The sequence below is a fragment of the Haemaphysalis longicornis genome, unplaced genomic scaffold (genome assembly GCF_048455015.1).
Source record: "Haemaphysalis longicornis isolate Haplotype H1 unplaced genomic scaffold, Haemaphysalis longicornis Haplotype H1 scaffold_8, whole genome shotgun sequence".
Taxonomy (NCBI): Eukaryota; Metazoa; Arthropoda; class Arachnida; order Ixodida; family Ixodidae; genus Haemaphysalis; species Haemaphysalis longicornis.
The window spans coordinates 126,451,960-126,478,603 of NW_027526445.1; the positions used below are offsets into that span (position 1 = coordinate 126,451,960).

Below are 26,644 nucleotides of genomic sequence, written 5' to 3' on the forward strand. Positions count from 1 at the left end.
TGCTCAACAAGCAGGTTTTTAGGTGTGGTCAGTGTCATGAAGTTAATAAAGGAGGCAATCCACATGCCCACAGGTGTTCTGGATTGGAAATTGGTGAATCAAAAGAAGCAGCTCCCCATTGCCATACATTTGCCTACACTGTACTCCACATATGTATACAATTAAACCTGGATGTAACGAAACTCTATGTAAAGAATCTCTGCCTTTAATGAAGTGTTTTAATTCCCCATTGCCAGCCCCATTGAAACCCATGTGTTTGCGACTCTATGTAACGAAGGCGTCACAATGGCTAACCTTGATGTAACGAATTCGTTATGCTGATGAGCCGTTGTTTTTTGCATTTTTTTTTTCTGAAAAGTTGTCTGGAGAAATGCACTAATTTAGCGAACTTCGCGTGCACAGCAAACCACTGCATTTCCGGTGTGAGTGCAATGTCGGTTAAGTGCTAGGACTGCCTGTTGGCATGTAGTCACTTCTGCACTGCCATCTCTGGTGTCGGTTCGTCGGTGATGAGTTCTGCTGCCAGAAAACGAAAAGTTCTGCCTCCTCAAAACAAGCTTGCAATTTTAAATGCCGTCTCCGACGGCGAGAAAGCAGGTCACCGCCCGGTACAGTAGTATCTTAGCTAGCACCCTCTCAACAAATTTGGGTGCGGCAAAGAGCATCAAGTTTGCAAAAGGCTTTTCAGCATACGTTTAGTATTTGAAAGGCTTTCCCGAGCGCTTTGAAACTGCCGCCATGAGGGGCGCGCCTCCCCATTGGCGCAAGTCGTCAGGCTCCTCCCACTGCCGTGCACGTCACGCGTCATTTTCTGGTCGAGGTAGAAGCTGCCGCGGGTGCACAGTCATCTACGCGGGCGTGAAAATAACGCGCGCGCAATGCCTACGCTCATGAATCGCCTGCAAAAACGTGCCATATGTGGTTCTCACTTTAAGCTTCAGGCTTAATGTTTGTTAGCCCGCTAACGTTAAGCCTAATGTTCCAAGCAAGGTCCAAGTCATCGCACATCAAGATGACAACAGAAGACCTGAAAGTAAACTGCTAGGCCTAACATTCAGCGCATACCTGACAGTGGCCACTGCTGTTGTCATTCCCACTATGGTATAACGGCATCAGTTCCAGGCGTGACTCGTGATCCCGGCTCATAGGCACAGCTGGCGAATGCACTAAAATCACGGAATGCTAGCCTACTAATAACAGTTGCGCAAACAAGTAAAAGAAACACAGGGACCGACAGAAGGGTGCTGTCACTTCATAGGACTATTTCAAGTGGCCATGACCAGCCATGGCCGCTTACACAACACTGCCCATGCTGTGTAGCTCAATCTGCCAGCCAAACGCAATCAAATTATATGGGTATCGTGGCGTCATAAAGTTAAAAAGGAACGGGGAAAAGCCATCATTGTATACTCGATCTCATTTTTTTATTTACATCACCACATGCATTACAACAACATAAAAATACTTCCACAAGGTTTTGAGCTCTTTGTATGGTTCTTCCTTTATGTCCCTCGGAAAAAATGTAAACAGCAGTAAAGGTGGGAGGGAGGCTGAAGCTCAACCGTCGCGCAGCTTTGCGATGTGGTCCTTTTGGAAGATGGAAGGAACGACGTGCCTGTGGAAAAAATGGACGTAGAGGTTACTGTTAAGCATGTGTTCAGCAGCAACTATGTTTTCCAAACTTCGCAGCGTAGAAAAGTGAGTGACAACTGGAAAAATATATGAAGCTATGCCCCTCGTAGATCTCCGTGTACAGCCAGCAACACATCATGAAGACTTGTATCTGGAGATACCATGTTGAAGGCTTTATTTAAAGGGGCCATGTAGACAAAACACAAGTTTGGTTCATTCAAGAGATTGCCTCGTTAGAATCATACTCACACCACTCCTAACGGAAACTTCGCTCAAATAAGCCACATAATTAGGAAAAGAGGGAATGGCCATGCAACCCACTATCTTATTTCCTGCAGCAGAACCTATGATGTCATACGTGATAGCTCTGCAATTGGCTGAGGCCGGCAAAAGCAAGCACAAATTAGCAGGGCTTATAAGCTTGCCGAATTAGCTATTTCCGCTTACATTTAGGGCACATTCTTTTTATAGTAGTAAGAATGGTGGGGTAAACATAGGAAGTAAACATAGAAGTACCGATGCGTACTGATGTTGGTACTGCGCGCACTATTCTGTTTTAGCTGCACAGCACTGCGGCACTTTGGAGTTGTCTCAGGCGACACTGGCCAATGGGGGTGAGCGAAGGTGTCTTACGGGACCATATTTGTCGAGCGAACACCATGTTTCACGAAACTAATATTTTCTACCTCAGCAAAAACAAGCCAGGCACTAATATGGTCAAAAACAAAGGCAGAAAACGGCCCGCCACAGTATGGTGGCACCGTCTAGGTTGACAAATGGTTAACAAAGCTCCCCAGCACATAATGCATCATTGCAGACGTCACGAAAACACGTGATTTGGCAGGAGAATCAAAATTTTAACTTAAATTGATTAATTTCTCAGTGAAAAAAACGTTGTTTGCTTCCAGACAAGCGCTAGGGGTGCCACAAAACGCGAAATCTTTTGAATAGAACAAACTTGTATTTTGTCTGCATGACCCCTTTGAAGAGACAAATTCATAGTGTTCGATACAAATGCGGCGGGACATGTCTTTGCTTCCTGGTTATAAATGGGTCATGTCGCTCGTAGACTGGAGTAAAACAACATGCAACCTTTCGTCAGTTCAGTTTAATGTTTGTTAGCCCACGTTTCATTCATTGCTGACTGTACCTCGGCATCTGCTGTATCGTTTCAACAGCACATAAATATTTTCAGCCAACGTTCTCCTGCAGAGCTGTCAAACGCATAAGATAAACTTTTGTTTTAAATGCCATAGGTCGGCTAGCAGTCAACCTTATTTTAGTATGACACACTGATTGAAAAGGTGTGCAAGCCGTGGTAACCAGGGGATCTGACAAGCAATGGTTTAGCATTGCAGGTCGGCCCCAAGGTGCCCTTGGAGTCACTCATGGTTGAAACGGTGGAGAAAAGTCAATAGGCATGAAATATGAAAATTGCACCTGCTTTCATAACTCAGACGAAGAATATTTCTTATGACACTAGTACGATGAAACCTGGTAAGTTTTGTTTCCTCCCAGCCAACAAACATGCACGAATTCTTCTTACTACTCGGCAGCCACGATGACATCATGGGTAGAGTGAGCTTTTAGCATAGAGTTTCTTAGTGAGTATACTAGAGAGGAAACCGCGCCTCGTAAGCCATGTCGTCGTGGGGGGTTATGGGAAGACCACAGCTTCTGGCTTGGGCTTGGCATGGCAATTGGATACTCAAGCGGTTTTTGAGATTTGCTTTCTTCACTATGCATTAGCACGTCTATGAGCTACTGTGGTAGCCATGAGCTGTGGCAACTGCGTGTTCGGTGAAAGAACAGGCACCGCGTGATTGTACCTAACGTTGGTCATGCTGGAGTCGAAGGACGTATGACTGAGCGGGTAATATGCCCCAGCAAAAGATGTAGCTGACGGGAAAAAAAGAAACCAAACGTACTTCAATGAAGACAAGATATGACAGATACGGGCACCTGTAGCCATCCTACCTTGTCTTCGTGCACGACTGTTTAACGCCACATTTTCTTTTTTTTTTCAAGTATGAACCAACTGGCTTAGAAACAAGTTTTGTTAAACTGTGGCTGAAGGTCGGTGCACTGGTTCACCACGAAGGCGACGTTATCATACGCACGCTCAAAAACATTTCCGGGCTCTTCAAATAACTTACTATTTTAAATAACGGTAAAATTAATAAAATAAGAGTCTCTAATAAGTTTCCCACAAAATATTAACATTGTTGTTAACTACCAGCTTGGTCTCCAGAATAGTAGGTAGAACCGTTCCGGCAAAAAAAACGCTGTACTTCCTTTTTCCTTAGCTTTAAAACCAGCCAGTTTTATTTTCCACTAATGTAATAACACACCAATCCTTCCGTTTTTGTGGTGCTGTGTTCGAATACACGGCCACTAAAACATTTCAATCCAAGCCAAGTAATGATGAAAACTAAGGCGAGCGCATGGTATAATGGCGGCCCATGACGACACAGGCGGCCTTAATATGAGCCGCATAGACTCTAGCGCCAGATTCCTCTCTAGTGTATATAGTAAGAAACTCTATGGCTTTCAGAGCAGATGCTGGCACCGCAAAAAATGCCCAGTTTCCCATTAACGCCCAACTGCACTAAAATTTTACCTCAATTAAATTTATTTTGAATGTGCAGTCAGTGCCAACAAACTGAATGGGGCATGACTGCTAGCCCCGTGAAATGCCTTGTTGATCAGCCAGGAAATTTTCAAATAGCTCTGCAGCAGACGATGCTGCACCTGCTGGTGCATGACCTAAACAGCCGTGAAGTATAAGTGACGTTCCAGTCAACCGGGTGCTTGGTGTGCTGGCCAGCCAAGAGAACTGGTCGAGTTGCACTGGGCATGTTTCTCCTAGTGCATCCTTGCACGCAAAACGGTTGCTCACAGGTTTGCTCTGCTGGCCATCCGCTCGTTTGCTGGCCATCCGCTCGTAACCATAGTGGCCCCTCTCTTCTCAGTTTTGATTTCAGAATGGACCTCTCCCGGAGTACGTCACGCGGCGGCCGTGACGTCACGGCCGCTGCGTGACGTACTGGGTGTGGCCAGGAGGGTGGTTGGCAAAACATTCGGGCCGACGCGTGGCGCGTAGGCAGTGACGCTGCATTAGACATGCGCAAAAGTGGAATTAGTGTTTATGTGTTGGCTTATTTGATGCCGGTTGGCTGCTGTGCTCTCCGCTACGCAAATCGTGCGGGCAAAATCAGCAGCATCAGACTCTTCCGCGTCCCCAAAGAGGTAAATTCGGCGGGTATGGTGGATGCGTGCAATGCGCCGAAGAGACTGGCAGCCAAAGCAGCGACATGATCTGCTCTTACTCGTAGCAACAGTTCCCATTCTCGAATTCTGCTCTTTTTCACAGCGCAGTCATACTGTCTAAATTGGCAGTCCATGCTGATTGGTGCTATGAAACGATGCTGTTTGCTGTTTATCAACCATCTGCTATCATGCAGCAACAGCAGTAATTTGGTCCAGTGAAATAGTGCCGGGGGCGAAGAGTGGGCACAGGGAAATTTTCTTGCTGCGAAATGTTGCCTTGTTATGACGAGGTAGAGTGCTGTATTAAAAAGACAATTGCTGCCTAACCTGCTTAGGTGACGCGAAATAAATGTTTCGACGAACGATCCGCGATAGCCGCCTGCTGCCAAATCGACCACGACAAATTTGAACGTGTGGGGGGATCTGTTCAAGATGAGTGCAATTTATTGCTTGTAGGTGCAATAAATTTTTACCTTGATCAATTATATTGTGCCTTGAGGATTCGGCAAAACAAAGATGCTTGCCATGCTTGCATGTAACATCGTGCCTTTGCCGCGAGATGGGCCGCTCACGCGTCTCAAAAAAACTCGAAAAATCAGTTTACCCTAAAAGAATGGACTCAGTGAATGCATTCTTTTGTTACGGCCTCCCGATGCTGGCGTATGCAGCAGGCGTACAAGGCCACTAACTTTAACTATCATGAAATAATGACTACCGATAATTATTTCAGTGCCACTGTCGCAAGCTATATGAAATAACCATATATGTGGCTGCTATGTGTACTCTCGCAATGATGAAGAAACATTTCGCAATTTCGCTGGAAAAAAATTTAACAAAACAGTCGGTCACTCACGTAGAGCATGACATCATTGCGATATTTTTACTGGAACAATTTTTTACTTTTCACTGCTGCTTATTTTCAATGCTGCTTATTTTACTTGTATGCTTTGCCTTTCCTTTTTGTCTGCGGCTAGCGTTCTGTCCAGACGGAACAGACCGCTGCGGGATCCGTCCAGACGGAATACAACTGAGAGCTTAGCGTTCCGTCCAGACGGAGCCGGCATGAAATTTGTACAGTTCCATCCAGACGAAAGCAAAACCGGCTGATTGGACGCCATGCTGAGTCTTCAGATTTGGTGTAGAGGTTGCGCTTCCGGTAATGGTACTAATGTACCGGGTGCGATTCTCCCCGGATGTACTTTTTTTTTTGCGTGGCTGTGCCTGCGTTTTGTATCAGCTAACTTCGCGCCCACTTTACAATTGACGCAGTGAGAGCAGTTGGTCTTGATTTTGCACTCAACCAGCTGCTCCGCTACCGCTCACTAGAGCCAAGGCTGACGTGACCCGCCGCGGTGGCTTAGTGGCTAAGGCGTTGCGCTGCTGAGCACGAGGGCGCGGGTTTGATTCCCGACCGCGGCGGCCGCTTTTCTGATGGAGGCGAAAAGCAAAGACGCCCGTGTGTACGAGATTTCGGCGCACGTTAAAGATCCCCAGGTGGTCAAAATTAATCCGGAGCCCTCCACTACGGCGCGCCTCATCGCCTGTGTTACGTCGGCGCGTTAAACCCTACAATCAATCAATCAATCAAGGCTGACGTGTCCATCGCCAGAGTTCCAATCATCTGTAGTCTGTAATGGTGATTATTAATTAACGGTTATTCTGGCTAGTCAATGAGTGGAAGCGGTTCGTTCAGCTGGGTAAATAACAAAAAAGACTACTCTCGCTGCTTGTTGTGAAGTGGCCGTGGTCGAGGTAGCGGCTTGGAGTTCCATTTGACGGAGTTAGAGTTAGTCCAATCGCCTTTCTTGAGTTTTGTTGATTTTTACCCAACCGGTCTTGAGTTTTGTTGATTTTTACCCAACCGGTCAAACTGCTTCCGCTCATTGACTAGCCATAGTCACATTTGATTAATAACCACTCTCAATGATTACAGATGATCGGCCGTCAAACGAACCGCCAAGCTTGACCACGCCCGCTTCACAACAGGCAGTGAGAGCAGTCTTTCTTGTTATTTACCCAGATGAACGAACCGCTTCCACTCCTTTACTATCCAGAATAACCGTTAATTAGTAATCACCATTACAAACTACAGATGATCGGAATTGTGGCGATGGACATGTCGGCCTTGGCTCTAGTGAGCGGTAGCGGAGCGGCCAGTTGAGTACAAAATCAAGATCGACTGCTCTCACCGCGTCAATTGTAAAGTGAGCGCAAAGTTAGCCGATACAAAACGCAGGCACAGCCACGCAAAAAAAATAATAATAAAGCACGTCCGGGGGGAATCGAACCTGGTGCAATAGTGCCATTACCAGAGGCGCAACCTCTACATCAAATCTGAAGACTGAGTGAGCACGGCGTCTAATCAGCCGGTTTTGCTTTCGTCTGGACGGAACTGTACAAATTTCATGCCGGCTCCGTCTGGACGGAATGCTAAGCTCTCAGTTGTATTCCGTCTGGGTGGAAGGATAACCTGCAGCGCTCCGTTCCGTCTTAGCACTTGTATATCGTTCCGTCTGGAAGGAACGCTAGCCACAGCCTTCCTTTTTCTCCCCGACCTGAAATCGTGCGTGCACCACTGTCCCCGGGCGACGCAAAGAGACCAAGAACAGGGAGTGTATACGCTGTCTGAGGCACCGCGCTCGGCTTAAGCGGACCTCGAAAACAACAATGAACGAGCTTGCCTTGGTATGTATCTGAACACAAAGCACCTTAAAAAAACATTCTTGGAACGCGTCGCAACAGCACCAACCTCTAGAATGACTCGTTGAGGCTGTTCTGTCGCGCACTGTTTATCCAAAAGCATCACTCGTTAGTTGACCATACGGTACACGGAAGTGTTGCTAAAGTTCTAGGTGCAGACGGCTGCAGCTTGGATAGCTAGACCCCTCCCCCACCTATAATGTAGGCAGCCAGCGACGGTCCGAACCAGCGGCACGTCGTTCCTTTCGGGCGCCGTGCGCCCAGGCCGTGTCATCAGTGCAGGTGCATTCTGCCAATCACCACCGCGTTATGCAGCCGCCACCAGGCACCACCCATCGTGCACATGCGCTTCGTGACGTCACAGTGCTTACATACAGGGAGAGGTCTATTTCCAATTTTAGCTGGTCATTTGAACCGTGCATGTGTGCATTTCAGTTACGAAATTTTGTGTCTTGCAGTCTTCTTAGGCTGACTATACGGAAATAGGGTTTTCAAGAGGTTGACGTTTTTTGTGCAGTTGGCCTTTAAAAGCTGTCATCTGTCATCGTGAAGAAAAAAATCCCGGGCCACCTCCACTAACGTGAAACCTGGGGAGGGGCGAAGCATGTAGTGTATAAGTGTATTCTTAGCACCTTGGCGTTTTTTCCAACGGAGGTGAAACCGTTGGGGGTAGAGGTATACAGCTTTGCTGTAAAAGTCTCGTGTCTTTGAAGCATGAAGCTCTCTAGCGCAAAGCGTAAACGAGTGTTCTGGTGTTTTTTTAGTGCGTGGTACATTCCAGAGCGAGGCATAAAATAGTTTCCTGGTGTTTTAGTACCGTGACTACATGAGACGACGATTACGACGTCGATTACGATGACGACAGGAGACGTCAACAGCCCCAGCCCCTAATACACCAAGTTGTTCACGGATAATAACAACGCTTTGCGGAACATCTCAATTCTCGATCGCTCCTCACCTCCTGAAGATGGTAGGGAAATACTGTGCCAGGTAGAGGTAGATCACAAACGGCTGCGGGCCAAACCAGATCTCTTCGAGTTTGTTCGCCACTGCAAGTACGATGAGCTGCGCTGCGCGGGCGGGTGCCATCTTGTTGCTCTTCTTGTTCGGGCTGGGAGCGAAGCTCTCGGTCTTGCCCAGGGTGTCGGTGAAGCACTTCTGGCGGATGGGGGTGGCCACTGGACCTGGGCAGACCATGGTGATCCCGATGCCCTTGTCGAACACCTCCGACCAAAGGCCCTCGAAGTAGCCCTGCGAAGTCACATTGCCACGAAGGAAATGTAACCATATAAAAATTTGCCTACTTATGCAAGCTTTTGCACTGAGCACCGACTATCTCCTTGACGTATTTAGCAGGTAACACTCAAGTTTAAGGTCCTGGCCCTCAACATCGTATACACACCCCTAGCCCACACCAAAGTCATGCACATCCACGCCGGGCGAGAATGAGAAAACAAGAAAACCTGCGGTGTGCGTCGAGAAAAGCACCCACCACTACAAGCTCAGTATGCTATCGATGAATGACCATCATGCCATACTACTCTTTCACCTAGCAGGCTGCAACTACCATATTTGCACGATCCTAACACACAACCAGTTGTAACGCACAGGGAAGTTTACGTAGGGAAATTTGAAGAAAAAAAATTACTGCTGATTCTGCAACTTGGATTTAGAATTGGATTTTGGGAAAAGTTTGCACCCATGGCACTGCTGCTGGCTCCTATTTTGCCTCTGAGCCCGTACGTAAAGTGCACACAAATTTGAAGGCTAATTTTAGCAAAAAAGGTTGCGCATTAGAATCGTGCAAATACAGTAGTCGCTAACGCCGCTCTCCTCAAACACATATGGTGGCAGTCTTTAGATGACCTCGAGACCGTGTCACTGAACCTTGCAGCTAGAGGATGCACATACACCGTGTGGTTGGTGACAATTATGGAAAACAGTTCTGCTCATAGACGGGAGCACATGCTATCATAGTACGTGCTCACAACGAACTGTTAGCACCTGTTCACTGCCATATAAAAATTAAAGCATGAAATATCTTGTGAAATGACTATTTTGTGAAGCGATGTGGCAGGACATGAGAAAACATCCTAGTTGACCAGTTGCAGAAAAAAATAGTAGAATGCGTGAAAAGCAAGGACCTTGCCCACACAGTTATATGTAATTGCTATTTGATTATAAACTTAAACAGTAGCTGCATCTATTCTGACAGTCTCTGGAACAAAATTTCACAGAGGAAGAAGGGGGCTGCAGCCATATCGGCCCCCTTATCACATACCACGGAGTTTCATGAAAAGCAGTTGCAAATTGAACTTTAATCTAAAAATTCTCTTTTTAGTACTGCTAGCATGAAACTGACTGCACTGTCCCTCAAGGCCACCAATGTGTCAATTTGGTGACTCATCTACCCCTGTTCCTCACAGAGAAGGGACGCAGATGGATTGCAAATTTGCTTCACTCTTCACTAACGCAGGGAGCAGGATCGCCAGCTGCCATCCGCGAGGAGAATCATGATTCTACTCACAATTTCATTCCTCACGATAATATCTCATTTCGTGCCTGTGTATATACAAGGATAAATTGCTTGGAGCATAAGCATGTGCATAACAGCAACAGAAACGTGTCCACTTCATGCCTTGTATACAGCAAGTGTGAAAATCAACTGGCTTTTATCTGTTAGTACAGCCTCCTGCCGGATAGAAATGCACCGGCTGAGTGGAGTTTTGTTTCGATAATGTTTCACCTTGCTTTTTATTCACCCCACGAAGTATCAGTGCAAAAGCAGCTTGCAGTATTTCCCTCACTTCGCCAGGAGCTTTGATAAACGACAACTGCAATATTCAACCCGAGGACACCTGATAAAGCCTTTCATGGAGAGGTAGATAACATTGGCAATGACCACGCTGATCCCGCAGCCATGAGCTCTTGACATATCGCCAGCCAGTACTGAACTCTTTATTTGAGGGGAAACATCTGACTGGTGCTCCTCTTTACTGAACTGTATTGACTTGATGAATACCGAACTGACTTGAGTTCACTAGGTGCTTTTATTCTGTTTTTTTTTGACACCACAAGAAATTCTGTGCAGAGTAGTACTACTGAACCAATAGTCAACAATAAAAGCCAGTGTGTATAACTGAATTCGGTGTGCATGGCATGTCCTGTAATCGTAGCCTCTAGTGGCTCAGTTAGCTCCATTACAGACATGAGAAATGTTTCCTTAACAAAAAAAAATGCAAAAGATATCGAAAAACTTCCAAATTTCATATGGTGAGGCAATATGGGCAAGAGCGATCTAATATGGGACAGCATTAAAACACAGTTATCAGCGTGTTAATTAACTGCATTCCTTAGCATTTGGGCGATACAATCAAACGGAACTAGAGGCGCCACTACGATCGCCCAGTCATGTTTCTTGGGGGTGGCCTCAAGGGTCCGTGCGGGAAAAACACAAGTTTGGTTCATTTGAAAGATTGCCTGGTTAGAATCGTACTGACACCACTTTCAACGCACACTTCACTCAAATAAGCTATATAATGAGGAAAAAGGGAATGGCCATGCGACCCACTAGCTCATTTCCCGCAACAGAACCTATGATGCCACGCTCTCTGTCTCTCTAGGTGGTTTGGATGAAAAGAAAAGGAAGTGGATATTATTGAGCCCAACTGGGGGCTCACCTGCATACAACCCAGTGCGGTGGGGAGGGGGAGGAGGGGGATATAAAGATTAGAGAGGAGAAAGGGGGTGTAAAGAGACAGGTAAGCGTGAAGAAGAAAAGCGGGGAGCCTCTACGTGAAACTAAGTGAAGCAGCAGCAGCAATGGAGCAGACAGCCAGCTCTGCGATTGGCGGAGGGCGGCAAAAGCAAACGCAAATCAGGCATGGCTTATAAGCTTGCCTAACGTGCTATTTGTGCTTAAATGTAATGCATATTCATTTTACAGCAGTAAGAATTGTGGGATAAACAAGGAAAGTTACGAAAATACACGTAAGCATAGAAGTACCGACGTGCACTGCTGTTGGTACTGGGCGCACTATGCTTGTTTTAGCTGCACAGCAGTCCGACAATTTGGAGTTGTCTTATACGACGCTGGCCGATTGGCGTAAGCGACGTTCCCTTATGTGACCCTGTTTGTCGAAGATACACCATCTTTCACGAAACGATTACTTTCTACAGTAACAAAACCAATTCAGGTGCAAATACGGTCAAAACAAAGCAACGGCGGACAACGGTCCGTGGCTCAGTATGATAGCACTTTTGGGGGGGACTGACGGTAAGCAATGCTGCAGAGCCTATGACGCACTGGAAGTTCGTTTGAATACCCGCCCTTGTGACTACATGGCAGACGCCACGAAAACACATGATTTGGCGGGAGAATCAAAATTCTAAGCTAGATTGATTAATTTCTTAGTGAATACTGCATTGTTTGCTGCTGGACAAGCGCTGGGAGCACTATAAAACACCAAATCTTTCGAATAAAGCAAAATTGTATTTTATCTGAACGGCCCCTTTAACACATATACAAGAGGATAAAGACAACCATCGTGACGTGAGCACATCAGAAGCTCCAAAATAATTTATAGCTCTTTTTAGACACAATCCTAAAGTGACTGGAAAACCATAAATGTTGTTCTTGATGGTAGCTTGTGAAGCCAGGCATACATATTAGGCAAACATTAGAGGTGTGTGATTACTAGCAACTTAGAATACTTCACGAACACGGTTTGCTGTTTGATTCGGTTTGCACCGCAGCTTCCCTGTTCAAAGTATTCAAAGTTTTTAAATACTTAAAAATTACAACCCAAAGAAAACCTAAGCTTGTTTTAAACCTAAGCCCCTTTTATGTGAGAAAGATAGTTAAAAATGTGAAGCTTGCTCCCACACAACCTGAGTGAAAATTAGAGTGCAAAATCCAAACTGCTTCCACCCTGTCGGAATGGCGCAATCGGATAGATGTCGGCCTAAAAATGCGAGGGGCCCAGGTTCGATTCCGATAAAAACCCTCATGTGTAAAGTTGGCTTTCCTGCAGCGCAATTTCGTGTCACAATCTACAGTACAAGTGAGGCATAGACAGCTTTGCTTTAATAACAGAGCAATAAGAGCTGGGTCCGCTGCACTGCCCACTGCACCGAATGCCTTTTTCTGGGTTTGCTTTTTTGCACGACATTGAAGCTGAGCAGAAAAGCCTGACACGTGTAAGCTCTGAAATGGAACACGACAAGCCAAAAATAAGTTTCGTGTTAACATAGTGGCATCAGCAAGGAACCAAGAGTTGTTAGTAGCTGGTTTGCAGTAAGGTCATATACAAACCACTTGCATGCTTAGCCTCTTTTCTACAACTGAAAGGATCAGTCAAATATAATGCTACCTGTATTCGCAGCATGTTGAGAAACCCACATTTCTTCATGGCAACGTATGCCAAATATTTGTTCTACTGCTTTGAAAATTTATGCCCTTTTATTTTTTAAGAGCGAAGCTGCTTAGCAAATCGTAATTTTTCGTGTCCGCAGTTACGAATACCAAGAGATTGCCTAGCGCTCGTGTGTGCGTGCCTCGCGGTGACTGCCCAGTGCACGTTCGGAACGAGAAAGACATGTCATAGCATACGCCCCTCTAAGGTGATGTCCAATTCTTACCACTTCCAAAAAAATCAACGAAGCTCACACTTATAGCAAAAATGGTGGATTAAGGTCATTGCGGCAGCGAAGAAGAAGCACATCGGCTGCAATCGCGGACTTAAACCTTTGTGATGGTTGGGAAGGTTGCGTACAACTTCGCTACCTTCAAGTCTTATGCATCAGTGTGCGCTTCCTTCATTATTTATTTATTTTTCTTTTCTTTTTCGTACCCATGTTTAAGAAGTTCAATACACACTAAGTCAAGAATATTAATATAATTTGGAAATATTTATTGTGATTTGTATTCAGTTTCGCTATTTATTTATTTATTATTTATTTCCCAGTCCAGAATTCAATCTTAGTAAATATATTCAGAATTCAATCTTAGTAGTAAATATAACTTAACTCCGTTCATGTTTAACTGATGGCTTTAGTACCCATATTAAAAGTTGATTGGTTCCAGTGCTCGATAAATTAATTTTTTTCCTTGTACACTTATCGAAGAGAAGTATACTGTGCAACTGTTAGGGGTCAGAAAGAATATCCACGAAACTTACGTGAAGTGCAGCCTTCGTCGCATTGTAGGTGGCAGAGTCTGGTAGAGCTGAAGGTAGAAAAGAACGCATCAATAACAAAAAAATCCTGGTACATGAAGAACTGGGAAGCATGTGTGGCTCTTTTTGCACACAAAATCGGCAAGAATTAGCACCGATACTGACAAGCGCAGTTGAAAAAAACAATTTGAGGTTCATTTGGACCTGCTGAAAACACAATTTGTTCAATTAGAACCAATTGGAAATGCAAATGGTTTCAATTAATACAATTGTGTTGGTTCAAATGCCTTAAAGGTCTAAGGCTTAGCATTTGACCTTTGCGGCATCGTTTGCTGCCAGACAAGCGCTGGGGCATTGGACCTTTGAGGCACGCCATAAAAAAGCACCATATATAAAACAAAAAATGTACACCAAAAACTTTACGACAAATGAAGTTAATATTTCACTGACATCCAGCATTTAAAGGAACCCCAAGACATTTTGAAAATAGAGGAACACACACAATCATGGAGTTTCATGGTGCAGGGCATCTGAGCCAAACGCCGCGTTTTTTTCGTGAACAGCAGAAAGCGCACGTTGCAGCGTTCATAACCCTTCCCATTGCCTCTACTCAATACTGCTATGCTTTGCACTATGTTCAGCGTTTTAAAGCAAAGCTTTAGTACGTTCGTCCAGTGGTTTCGCGGAGGATGTGCAAGTTCACCTTTTGACCAGAGACACACCCCCTGCGACACACCCCTTGAAGCGCATCACTTGATTCGCCGGGCCACACTGCGCACAAGGCCCCATTTTCAATTGTTCTGCTCAAGTAGCAGCGGCAGCCGCGACGGGAGCGCCCGCTCAGCTGATCGGCAGCCAACCAAACCTGCAGCCTCCCACGCATGCGCCGCTGGGTTGTCTTGGGCTATGTGACTCATCTTGCACCCCATTCGCCGTGAAAGAGGAATGCCGCGTTTGCCACGAATGAAAGCGAGGTCGGGCCTCCTCCTGTGAGCGTTGCACGAGACCGAACGGCTTTGAGCCGTGGTCGGCAATGCAGCTACATCAAAGGTTAACCATGCAAAACCAGAACTCAACCAGATTAAGCCAAGCTTTTGCTTTGCATATCCAAGGTTGGCTGAGCTAAGCCACAGCCATTTTTTCTACGCACCTTTTCTTATGCCCCTGCGGCAACACGCCATCGTCTTCCCTGCATTACATGTTCACTATCAGCTACTTGACCTGCCTACTCACTGAAAGCCCTTAGTGCCTCATAGCTCTAGGTATCTCTTTTGCACCACAATAAATGTCTGTCAATACTACATACTCCTATTCACTCATATCTTGGCCCTCATTTCATATCTTTACAATCAGTACTAGTAATCTTTTTTCCCACCAGGAGGCAGATGGACTGCTGTTTGCTACTTCTACCTCTGTGCTGGCCACTTAATGTAAGATACAGTTACAAATTTGAGTGAAGACTAATCCACACACAAAGGAATACTGCAATCACATTGAAGCACTATCTGATATCGTGTAGATGTAATGCACTTGTACCGGAGTATATGCTTCCACATATCAGCAACCCGTGGCATATTATTTCTCATTTCTAATCTTTTCCATTATTCGTTATCCTTTGTGGCCGCCAGAAGTCAGATAACCTGCTATCGGCATCTGCAGAGAAGTTGTATGCCTGTAGGGTGAGCAACAATGGTTCCGATATCTGCATCAGCTGTCATTCAGATAAAAATGTGCTCATTGAACGTTATACGTGAAGAGAGAAGTGCATTTAGTGTGTGCACAGGGTAAAAATTCTTTTCCCAGTATGTACCAAAGGCATTGACTAAAATCGCAACAGACTGCTCGCGCTGGGGGTTACATGTTATTCCTAACGGCACATCAAATGAAAATCGATTGGATTTATTGACAATATAAACTGGGATTGGACGGGACAGATTTACTGGATGGATTGGATTGGGTAGACTGCCTGATCGGGTGTGGTTCGTTGATTAGATGGGATTGACAGAATTCAGTGGAATGTAATTGGCTGGATTGGACTGATTTGATGGGTTTGATTGGATTAGATGGAATTGATAGTCGGATGGATGGAAGGCGCACTATCAAAGAGCAGGCATACCAGCCTGCATTAGCATCCGCATTCTCTATGCAGTGTGCAACAGCCGACATATTTCCGAAATTGATTTAATGTCTAAAAAAAAGCATAAAATAGAAACGGACATGGCCTTCAGGTGTAGCATGGAGGAGAGGGTACAGACTTGCTGAAAGGTATCAGGAGAAAGGTTCCTAACGACACGAACATCTGCCAAACAATAAAAACATTTTAGTGGGGCTTGAAATTGGATAACAGGCTGATCTGTGTACAGTAGCCGACTGATTTTTTGGACCTGGAGGACAATGAAAAATCAGTCCGAAAAATCTACGAGTTGCAAAAACTAACTTTATTTAATTTATACCATTTGGCCCTAACATAAAAGTTCCACTAGCGCATAGAGAATGAAACCAAAACAGCTAGTTTTTTGGGGAATTGTTCTTCATTGATGCCTATTGCGATAGATGTCACTGTTGTTTCATTTTAGTGCAGCCGCACGACACAAAGAAGAAGAAGCTGCGGTGAAGACGAAATCACGACATTGAGGCTGAAAAAAATGGCGGTCCGAGTTTTATTCCCAAGCTTGTAAATCTATAAATACGTGCGTTACGAAGCTCATTTCTTGTTTGTAGGTTCATACAGTCATAAAGTTTGGGAAACCATGCAAAATTGTTGTCTTTGCTCCACATGAAATTTTTAATTGCTAGATATCTTAATTCATTGCCTCATTAATAAATCTGTAATCACTTGCACTTGCAGCTCTATTTCTTGTTTGGGTGCTTATGAGACTCTAAAATTTAAGAAAACACACAGAAAACATTGTTTTGCTTGAAATAAAAAATTCAAAGCTGAAAGGGTTAAATATAGTACTGAAGTCGTGAATGGTTTTGTGCCTTAAATTCCTCCTTCGTGTGACAACGTCTGCTTGCATCTCTGCCAGCGTCACGTTTTCTTTGTAAACATTGGACAACACCAACGTCTTTCCGACCCGTTTCTGGCTTTCGAGATTGCTTCCGCCGCAGACTAGTACTGCAAAACATGGAGTAAAGTATGCAAAATTACGGCCTCCAAGATCAAAGTTTGTTATCCTAGTGGGAGTCAAGCCGATCCTCACCCAATCCGAGGCTAGCCAGGTGGCTTAGGATTTAAAATGGTGGCATCCAGGAGTCACACCGTGGCTCTGTCGCGGAAAATTTTGTTGACCAGAAAATCGAACTTCTGGCTTTATTTCATCCAAAATATCCATTGCTCATATACATTACTCCTATAGGACAACTGGCAATTCCTCGAAAAGTCCGGAATATCCAGCGAGCCCGAATTTTTGGAGTCCGAAAAAACGGTTGGCTACTGTATGTGGATTCAAGACAGACTACATCTCACAAGAAAGCACACATTGATAAAGCAGAATGCTTGCCAAAATAATTTTAAGCCGTTCCACGAAAGCTGTCGGAAGTGCAGAGCAGTGATTCGCCATAATGGGCTGTAGTAGCGCCGTTATCTGCCCGCTACTACCACCCAATGCATTTCAAATTTCCTGCCTCCGCAGTGCTCACAAGCCCCCTGCCTGAAACAGCGCCAGCGAGAGTTCTGCTCTTTTTGTGCTTTCTTTTCCTTCCGCAAGTCCCGGCATTGCACTTCCACTTCTTTTCGCTCACTATCGTAAAAACCCACCCAACGAGCGTTCCCAACTAAATGAATGCAGGCGCTGCCGGTTAGTTACGTACATTTTGCCTCAAATGACCTACAGTTTTGTTTGCGCTAAACAACGGGGAGATGTATGACAAGCGGCAGCGGTTCACGAGCTTCAAACACTTATGACTATGTAAACCGCTTGGCTTTCGAAGCTTCCGGGTTACGCCGCGACGACGGAACGCCGTGTTGGGTCCAGCGAGCGAGCTACGACGACAAGGCAAGCCCCTAAAGTGCGCTGCACTTAAAAGCACTCACCGATCTTTGGCGCGACGCTGCTGAGCACGACGACGTGGCCGCTTCTCCTCTCGAGCCAGTGTGGGAGCACAGTTTGCGTCAGGTGCACGTGGCTGAAGACGTTCAGGTCGAACATGGCTTTGTGCACCTGCACCAAATGCACGCAAGTCGAATTCAGCCAAAAAACAAGCCACATCAGGGCTTTAAAGGGACAGCCAACCAATGTTTGTGGAGTACTATATGCTCTCTGCCTGAAATGAAAGGGCTCCACTAAAAACACCATGAACCGAAATGAGACAACTGACGGTTTCTCGGAAAAGTCTAAAATATCCAGTAAGTCCGATTTTTCGGAGTCCGAAAAAGCGGTCAGCTACTGTATACTAACTGTAGTATCACGTAACAATGTTTAGACACAATATGTCGCCCCCTGTCAGATTTCAGAAAGTTCAGTGCCGAATTAAAATTATTTCTGCCAATTTATTTGGAAGTTCCTTGCAATTGCCCCGGTATATTAATCACGGGCTTTCATATGAACTAGAGGACACACACTCCACAAAATTCGGTTGTCTGTCCCCTTAAATAAAGACAAACTATAACCTCACTCAATTTTAAAGGCCTAGTCTTTAGTTGCCCACTAAGCTCCATTCCAGCAACAAAAGACTTTTTAATCCAAAAAAAAGACAAAAGGAAAAATTTAAAAACTTTCAAATTTTATGCTATGTCACGTCAGCAGTGAAGCAATATAGCAAACACTAAAAACATAGTTGTCAGTGTGGTAACTGCACACTACAAATTATTCAAGTGATACGATCGAACGGAACTAGAGTTACCCCTACAATCGCACAGTGGTGTTTTTTTTATTGTTGCTTTTGTTCAATAGCATCCAATTGCACAGACATGAAGTCATAAAGACCTGGAGTCAGCACTGCCTAATCTGTTTTCCTTAACCTTAGTTTCTGGAAGTTTACATTGAAATGGGCGCCGCTGTTGCTGCGTCAATGCGGTATTTTGGATGATGCTAGTGCTGCCGTACGGCAGAGATGCACGTGAATTGAGGCACCCTAGCTACTACAACGTTTATAAAACCACGATGCCCTACATCATAAGAATTCCAAGTGGAACATGGAACCTGTCTAGTGAAACCTTTCAGTGCTGTTGCCGTTTGATTCCTCAAATGCCGCCAGTAGCAATATTAGTAGCGCGAGCAACGGCAGGCGACAGTTTTCTACATTTTATGTTATATATTTCGTTTGCTACCGCAAAAACCAGGCATCCATGATTTTTTTAATAAAGAAACACCGCAAATATCACTTATGTATTGATTTTCTGCCTTATATTTACGCAATGTCTTGTTCTTGTTCAACAATGTTGACAAGTATGAACATTGACACCGTATTTAGATGTTTAGATTTGGCTGTGGGTATATATATAGCGCAGCTCCTGTTTCACTTTGGCCGGGTGGCTGAATGGAGTCACAGACAAACAGACAGACCAAAATTCCTGCATTTAAGTAGCCCAAGAAAGATCTTTAAAGGCATGCGCATAAATTAGCCACCACAGTTCACCTCCATGCTGATGTCTTCAAATTTCGCAGCTTGGGAGCGACCCGCACAGTTTACAAGGATGTCCAGGTGGCCGAACTTTGCGAGAACTTTGGCGAAGTTCCCGGCGTGCTCGTCGAACTTTGTCACGTCCATTGGGAGGAGGAGGACGTCCTTTTCAGGCAGCAGTTCCTGAGCTGGAAAGAGATGAATCAGTAAAACGCACGGTTGAGTGATGTCAAAGAATACAGCCTACGAAACAGCGCAGTCTAATGTGACCAAAGCATATAGAGGGAAACAATGAGGACGCAGTTGGAATATGTATATTGCTGCTTGCAAAGGGTAGAGGCATACATTGAAAGAGGTAGGTTTTTTTTTCAGAAAACATCTAGTGTAAAGGTAACGTTTATAATAAGAGATACAGCTGACAGACATTAAAGCATAGATTGGATGCATTCGAGGATAGAAGGGTAGATGATGAAGGACACAACTCGAGGGCATAAAGGAATACAGCCTGTGAGAGATATACAGTCCTTCGAGCAGCATGCATATACAGCCCATGCCTGCTTTTCGGTGCTTCAGTTTTGTACGTGAATGTAACATGAGTATAATCGAGTGTGCTGAGATTTGCAGTTACGTGGAACATGAAATAGATCAATGTTAAAATATATGTAGAACCTAGGTAAAGCAAGCAAGTGGGAATCGCTCTGTTGGCTGGCCTGAGCATAAATGCAATACAAACAAATAAAGGAGCCTGAAAGGAACCACTACATGCATTTCTGCATTCAAATTAGTAGCGCGTGAAACAGCCGTAGCATTTCAAAAGGACTAGCAGTATAGCGTACCAGCGTGTCAAAAATCACAGCACTCTCACTATGTCTCTTCAACAACTTGCCGATTATGTAGCAAAAGTATGGACAATTATACATGCTGTTTATTAGAACAAGTCGACATTACCCTTGATTTCCCACACTGTATTTCATTGCTACAACGCAAATAGTCATTTTGTTGCCAAGAGCACTCTACAACACAAGGATCGTTAAACTCAAGTTGGGTACTGTGTACAAGTCTGTAAATAATGTCTGTAATCTTGCTCTTACCAACGAGCGTGTACTTGACGTCTTCGAGAGCCTGCTCATCGATGTCTGTCAGGGCCACCTTGACACCATGAGACGCAAACTCTAGCGCCATTGCCCGACCAAGGCCACTGCCGGCTCCGCTAATCCATGCCACCTTTCGCCTGAGTGTTCCTGCCATAGGAAGAAAACCAAAAATGAGCGGAAGTCCCTCAAACCCTGGCAGGAGTACTTGGCACAGAGTAAAGTCCCTCGATCGGTGTTTGATGAAGGGACTTTAGCACAGAGAACCCTGGCACAAACCACTGACAAAGAGGAACACCTTGAGAGCAGGCATTACGTTTATTATGCTGGCTTACACTGATTTTGTACCCAATTTTTATTCACATGCACTGCTTGGCTACATATAACCCGCAACGCATGCCATGTCAAGTAAAATATTTTATTAGGGACAGAAGGCTACAGTACATGGTTGGGGTCAAAGCAATCTGAGAAGCTAGTTGGCCTTTCCACATGATAGGATAAAGAGGACGGGACAAACAGAAAGAAGACACCACACAGCGCAATGGTGTCTTCTTTTTGTTCGTCCCATCTTTTTTCGCCCACTTTGCCCTATTATGGTTCAAATATTGTATACAGAAGGAGGTCGCAAAGTCCCAGGCTGCAAATGGGATTTTCTATGACCGGTACTCCACTCTCAAAATTGAATAAACATGCCGCCCCTCTTTTTTTGTTTTATGCACCGAGTATTTGCATGGATGAAGAAAAAAACAGAGGCAGACAAAGCAAGAACTTTGTCTAATCAAAATGTACTAGTTTTTGTACTTACTGAGTTGCTGAATTCATGCAGCACAAGTACTGATTGACTATTAAATTCCGATTTTCCTTTCTACTAAGCACTTAATTACTCTCTTACTGCGGAGCCTAATATGTGCCGAGTAAGGACAAAGCAAGGAACAGGAACAGAATGCTATCATTGAGGAAAGTCTGTAGCGAATATGTTTGTCCACATGTTCCACTTTCACCAAAGTGACATAGCTTCACAGTAACACAGAACAGGGAGACGGTACTTTTTACGCAGCACAGCAAGGGGAGATCACACACCCCCTGGTGGCCTGCAAACCAACGAGACCTACAGTTTTTGTATAGCCTGTATTCAATAGCGAGGCACGCATGTAGGCAACCATGGTGTCACTGGTTGCGTCGGGCTCCGCGGGATGGCGGTACTTGTTCGTGCTAAGTGCATAATATGGGTTGGACATTAAGCTCTATCTAGCCCGCCGAACGCAAAGTAATGCCTCGACTCCAATGCGAGTGCGATTAATAACAACTCTGTTGACACCACCGGTGAGAATCGGGTTGAAACAGCGAGCAGACGACGCACGCCGGTGTTATTGTTTTTCTTCGGCATGCGGCCACAGTAGCAAAAGCCGCGCCATGTCCGTGGCGCTTCAGCCATGTTTGTGGCCATTTCAGTGTTGCCAAGCGAAGAAATTGACAGCTAAACTTTTTAATGAATACCACCTATAGATATAAGCGCATCAACACTTCGTTTCACAAATTTAAAAATACTTACCTTCCCTTTTTTTAAAGAAAGTTTAGAAAAGTGCGAAAGCTAAAAGTGCATCCTACCTTCGTTGAAAGTGCGTTTGATCGATCGTCAAACCTTCAAAAATCCCAAATAGCAAACAAATGATTTTTTGCACACTATAAGTAAACGCATCTACGAATGATCTAAATGTATACCGGTACATGGTTTATGAGATGAAGGTGTACTATTTCACTCCTTCTTTATGATCGATGCGTGTATTGTCTTATCTATAGAACCATTCCTCTTTCGCAATTTTCAAGTAACCATTTCGACACTGTGGAAGCCCGGTTTCACGCACGCATCGTGTGTCGCGAGATCTCATCAGAGCTTTTCGGCCAACCAGACGGTCTAGGGGAAATGCACTGCTTCTCTGACAGGACGCCATCGATACAACTAAGAAAGTTTTCACTTCAATAAAAGACTTCATTGAACTAACTCGCTAGCTCACTGTACTACAGGCTCCAGATAAACAGGGAGAAAAAGAAGACACAGCACAATCAGCCAATTGAAGGTAGATAGCAGACACACTCATATAACAGTGTTTCCCCATGGCATTCCTGTGCGCTTTGTCTACACTTCTATCAGGAGGAAGCTGAACACATGCATTGAAATACTTTGTTTATCACGTGGCTGGCAGATTTGAAGTTCATATCGGCCTGCTTCTACAGCAGGGGAATTAGTGACAGAGAGAATAGAATAGAAAACACCAAGTGAATCTACACTGGCAGCGGCTTTCAAAGAAATGAGTGCGGCACCCAGGTGGCTACTGCAAATGTCGGCGGATACACAAAATGGCTCGGATTTAACAATCATGGCCATATACCGGTTGCATGAGGTATTTTAGAACACTATTCCTTATGGCCACATACACCAGCAGGCTCATCATATATATCTAGGGTTGCGGCTTCTTGTTCATCAACCCCCTATCATTCTTACTGCGCAGTTTGTTTGAAGATGGAAGCGTACAAGTTGACACGGGAAATTAAACGCTAAGCAGTCCTTGTCGCCCTGTCCACGCACAACAGTGACTTGGAAATTGTCACCTTTTTGAACGTAGTGAAGTCTTTTGTTTAAAAGGTGCAGACAGAGCTGATGTGCTTTGTCAGTGACATGGCATCTGTGGCAAAAAGGAAACAACACAGTCAGTGGTCAGACATCATCAGAACCCCTTAATTTCTCCGTCGGTGGTGCTATCCGTCAACCGCAACGAGGGTGACTTCATGCTGCCACACTTTTTTGCAGGACTGCACGTTAATGGTGCCGGGAACGTGAATGTGCTTGCGACCGTTGTAATGCCATTGATAGAGAGTGTTTCGAAAGGAAGACCATATGTCTTTCAGCAAGATTCGGCGCCTGCACACACCGTCTGCGTCTCCCAAGAGTGGCCGGCTGACAGCTTCTGCAACTCCGTCACTCCCAACTTGTGGCCTCCTAGTTCTCCAGATTTAAATCTGCTAGACTGCTATGTCTGGGGTGTACGTCATTGATAGAGAGGCCAACAAAGAGCCGCATAATACCAAAAACTCGCTGAAGGTCCCATTGCTCACTCAATGGCCAGCATCTCTAAGGAGCACTTGATCTGTGCATACAGTCATTTCCGAAGCCGAATCGATTCGCTTACTGCTGCCGATGGCGGATTCATTCAGTAGTTATGGAAATAAACCATAAGAGAAGTACTTCGCAAAGTTTGGTGACAATATGTCTGAATTTGCTAGAGACATTTTGTTGTGCGTGAAGCGTACGTTGTGTTCTCAAATACCTCGCGCACCCAGAATATAATGTTGGTGTATGGTAGAAACATCGATACAACTGGATAATCCGACACGATCGAGAAGGCTGAGAAGATCACATGTGATTTGGGAAGAGGAGCCTGGGCATGCAGGAACCAACACCAAAGAAGTTCCGTCATTTTTCGTAGACGTTCACATGTGATTGCAAAAGCAAGCACGATCTTTAGTCTGATGCCTACTTGCTTCCCCCCTTGCTTGCTGTATAATCAGCATGCTTATGCTTTGGGAAAGAAAATGGTGACTAAAAGATGTTTATAGGTTGTATTCACTTGCGAGGCATGCATGCAGGCAACCATGTGAGTGCACCATCACTGGTTACGTTGGGCTCTGCAGGATGGCAGTACTTGTCCGTGCTAAGCACATGATTTGTGTTGGATGTTCCAAACTCTACCCCACCAGACGCAAAGTAATGCCTTGACTTTTATTCGAGCGTGATTAATAACATCTCTGTTTACACCACCATTGAGAATCAGGTTGAAACGAAGCAGACAACGCACACCAGTGTTCTTTTTTTTCTGCCGCTTGCGGGTGCAGTAACACAAGCCGCGCCATGTCCGTGGCCGTTTCCAGTGTTGCCAAGCGAAGTAATTGACAGCCAAACTTTTCAGTGAATACCATCTATACACAGAGTGGCATATGTGAGCCCAGCTCAGGGAAAGTGGGTTAGTAAAAAGAAAAAGTTTCCCATAACAAAAGTGGGCGCAGACTCATTCCGAGCAGACACGTCACATACGGGGCATAATCATTCTATAGCGTGTAAAACTTACTAGCTTACAGCTTACCCAACAGTTGGTCTGTTGAGTCACGTGCACCCTAACAGTAAATTCTTTGTTGCTGTACGCATTGTTCCTGTTACTGCTTTATCTAATCTGTTCACCAAGTCCTCATTGACACATTGTTGGTTGTGTTATAAACAGCCACAGGAAGGCGCCAAGTATGCCGCAGTGCTAAAGGCCTGTGCAAGAGACCGCCTGACTCCCCACAGTTCACTGCCCAGGCTTTTGTCTTCATTTGTACAGGCGTATTATCTTACCCCCGCCCACTCACATGCTCTCACGTATTGCCTTTCAATAAGCAAGATGGCAGCTTGATGGCCGCGAATCATTACTTCAGGCTCTTCACCAAACGGCCGCAATATGCGCTCTTCGCGTTGTGGTCATGTCGCAAACTCCACGAAAACTAACATGCATAAGCGTCTCAGTTTCAGTTAGTTAATTTCTAGCTAGTTTAGTCACTCACACCTGTTACGTACATAAATGTGGGATGACCGGGACCAAAAAGGGTTGAGTCAGCCTTGCAGTCTGGTGTTCAGAATAATGTTTTCGTTGATCTTACAGTTTCTTTTAAGCTTTCTGCGTCAAATGGCAAGATGACGGTAACTATCCTTTATTCAAAACATGAGGTCGGAAGGCCACTGGTGAGGCAGGTGTATACATGCACAAGTGGGATAATGCGCGACTGTGAGAAAAAAAATCTGACAGAAAACACTTTGTGTATTTGCGCCATCTCAATCCAAAAAACAGAACCAGGATTGGTTTCAACACAACAGGTGCGTATACATGCAGGTTACAGTTTGGTGCAAGGGGATGACATGTTCGAGGGGCCAAAGTGTGGGTGAAATTCAGTCATTTGGTGTATTTTCTTGAGAGAAGTGGTGAGGAATGAGGATGCAGTTGGACAAAAATAGGCGCAGCTACATGATTACCGGCCGGGTAATTTTAGCGAGGAAAAAATATATGTGCACATGTAAGACATATGCAACAAGATACTTGCACGTTTTTTTTGTCTGGTTCGTTTCTATTATGCAACATGGTTAATGAATTCTGAATAAAGCTGAAAAATTTAATGCAAAAAATTGTGCTGCATGTGGTGCCAATTTATTACAATGATAAAACATATTGTCTAGCCCGCTGACCATCTTAAATGTTGGTATATAGGGAAAGATACCTGAAGATGAGCGAGAGATTCGGTGTCGATAAGGGCGAGCGGACACGCAACGTGAAAAGGGCAGGACGGGCGGCCGGTTCTAGGCCTGTTGCGGGAAGTGAGTTACGCGGCACCCTAATTACCTGGCGACGTGCCGAAGTGCTCGGCGAAGATGAGGCTCCAGCATGCATCGGCGTGGTACCGGAACCAATAGGCGATCGCCAGCACGACGACGGCCACTGCACCAAGAAACGCGCAGCACAACATGGCGCGATCCGCGTCGGCCGTCGACACACCAAGGTACCCTTCACGAACCGATGCAAGCGTCGACTGCCCGGGTCGTGGAGGGAGAGACCGCCGACGCGCCTTATCGGGGAGCTCCTAATAAAGTTGGCCTTATCTCTAACGTTGCAGGCTCTCCAGCCCTGTCGGCAGGCCCATTGCGGTGGCCTCCCCCTCTCGACACGCACGTTGGAAGCGACTGGGACAACTGGGAGTCGATGTACGCTCCTCCGCGCGCGTACGCCAGTTGTGATCGAGTTCTGCTACCAGCTGTGCGCAAGCGCTCTGTGGGGGCAACAGAGACTGAAGTCGTTAAAAAAAGCACCAAGGATATTAACAGCCTATCCATATCACACCTACGGCATTATCCTTCCTCCCCGAACAAGCCCTTCCCTCTCTATTAGGGCCGGTTCATTTGAGCGCTCCCCCTTAGGTAAACATCTCATCGTTCACGTGAGTGAAAAACTGGAAAGCGTCGCGCTTGGGCGCATCTTTTTGCAAGTGTTCTCGAATTCTCCCGCGCGTCCTAATGATTGCTCCTCTATTGCCTAGAGGGCGCTAAAAATCATGCGCATGGCATGGCGAGCCCTTTTTATTGGGACCTTTATTATAACGAAAATTGAATAATGGAAAAGCTAACTGGTA

The 26,644-nt window shown here is 45.3% G+C and overlaps 1 protein-coding gene across 1 annotated transcript; it reads right to left on the reverse strand.

The window, feature by feature from the left end:
- Positions 1–1,399: 1,399 nt before the first annotated feature.
- On the reverse strand, positions 1,400–26,080 carry LOC144150238 (dehydrogenase/reductase SDR family member 7-like). The gene is made up of 7 exons (XM_077682093.1): positions 25,861–26,080; positions 20,435–20,584; positions 19,359–19,531; positions 17,815–17,941; positions 13,782–13,828; positions 8,561–8,853; positions 1,400–1,615 (listed from the first exon to the last, which is right to left on the reverse strand). The coding sequence occupies exons 1-7, from the start codon at positions 25,982–25,984 to the stop codon at positions 1,558–1,560; spliced, it is 972 nt and encodes a 323-aa protein (XP_077538219.1). The 5' UTR covers positions 25,985–26,080; the 3' UTR covers positions 1,400–1,557.
- Between the last annotated feature and the right edge of the window lie 564 nt (positions 26,081–26,644).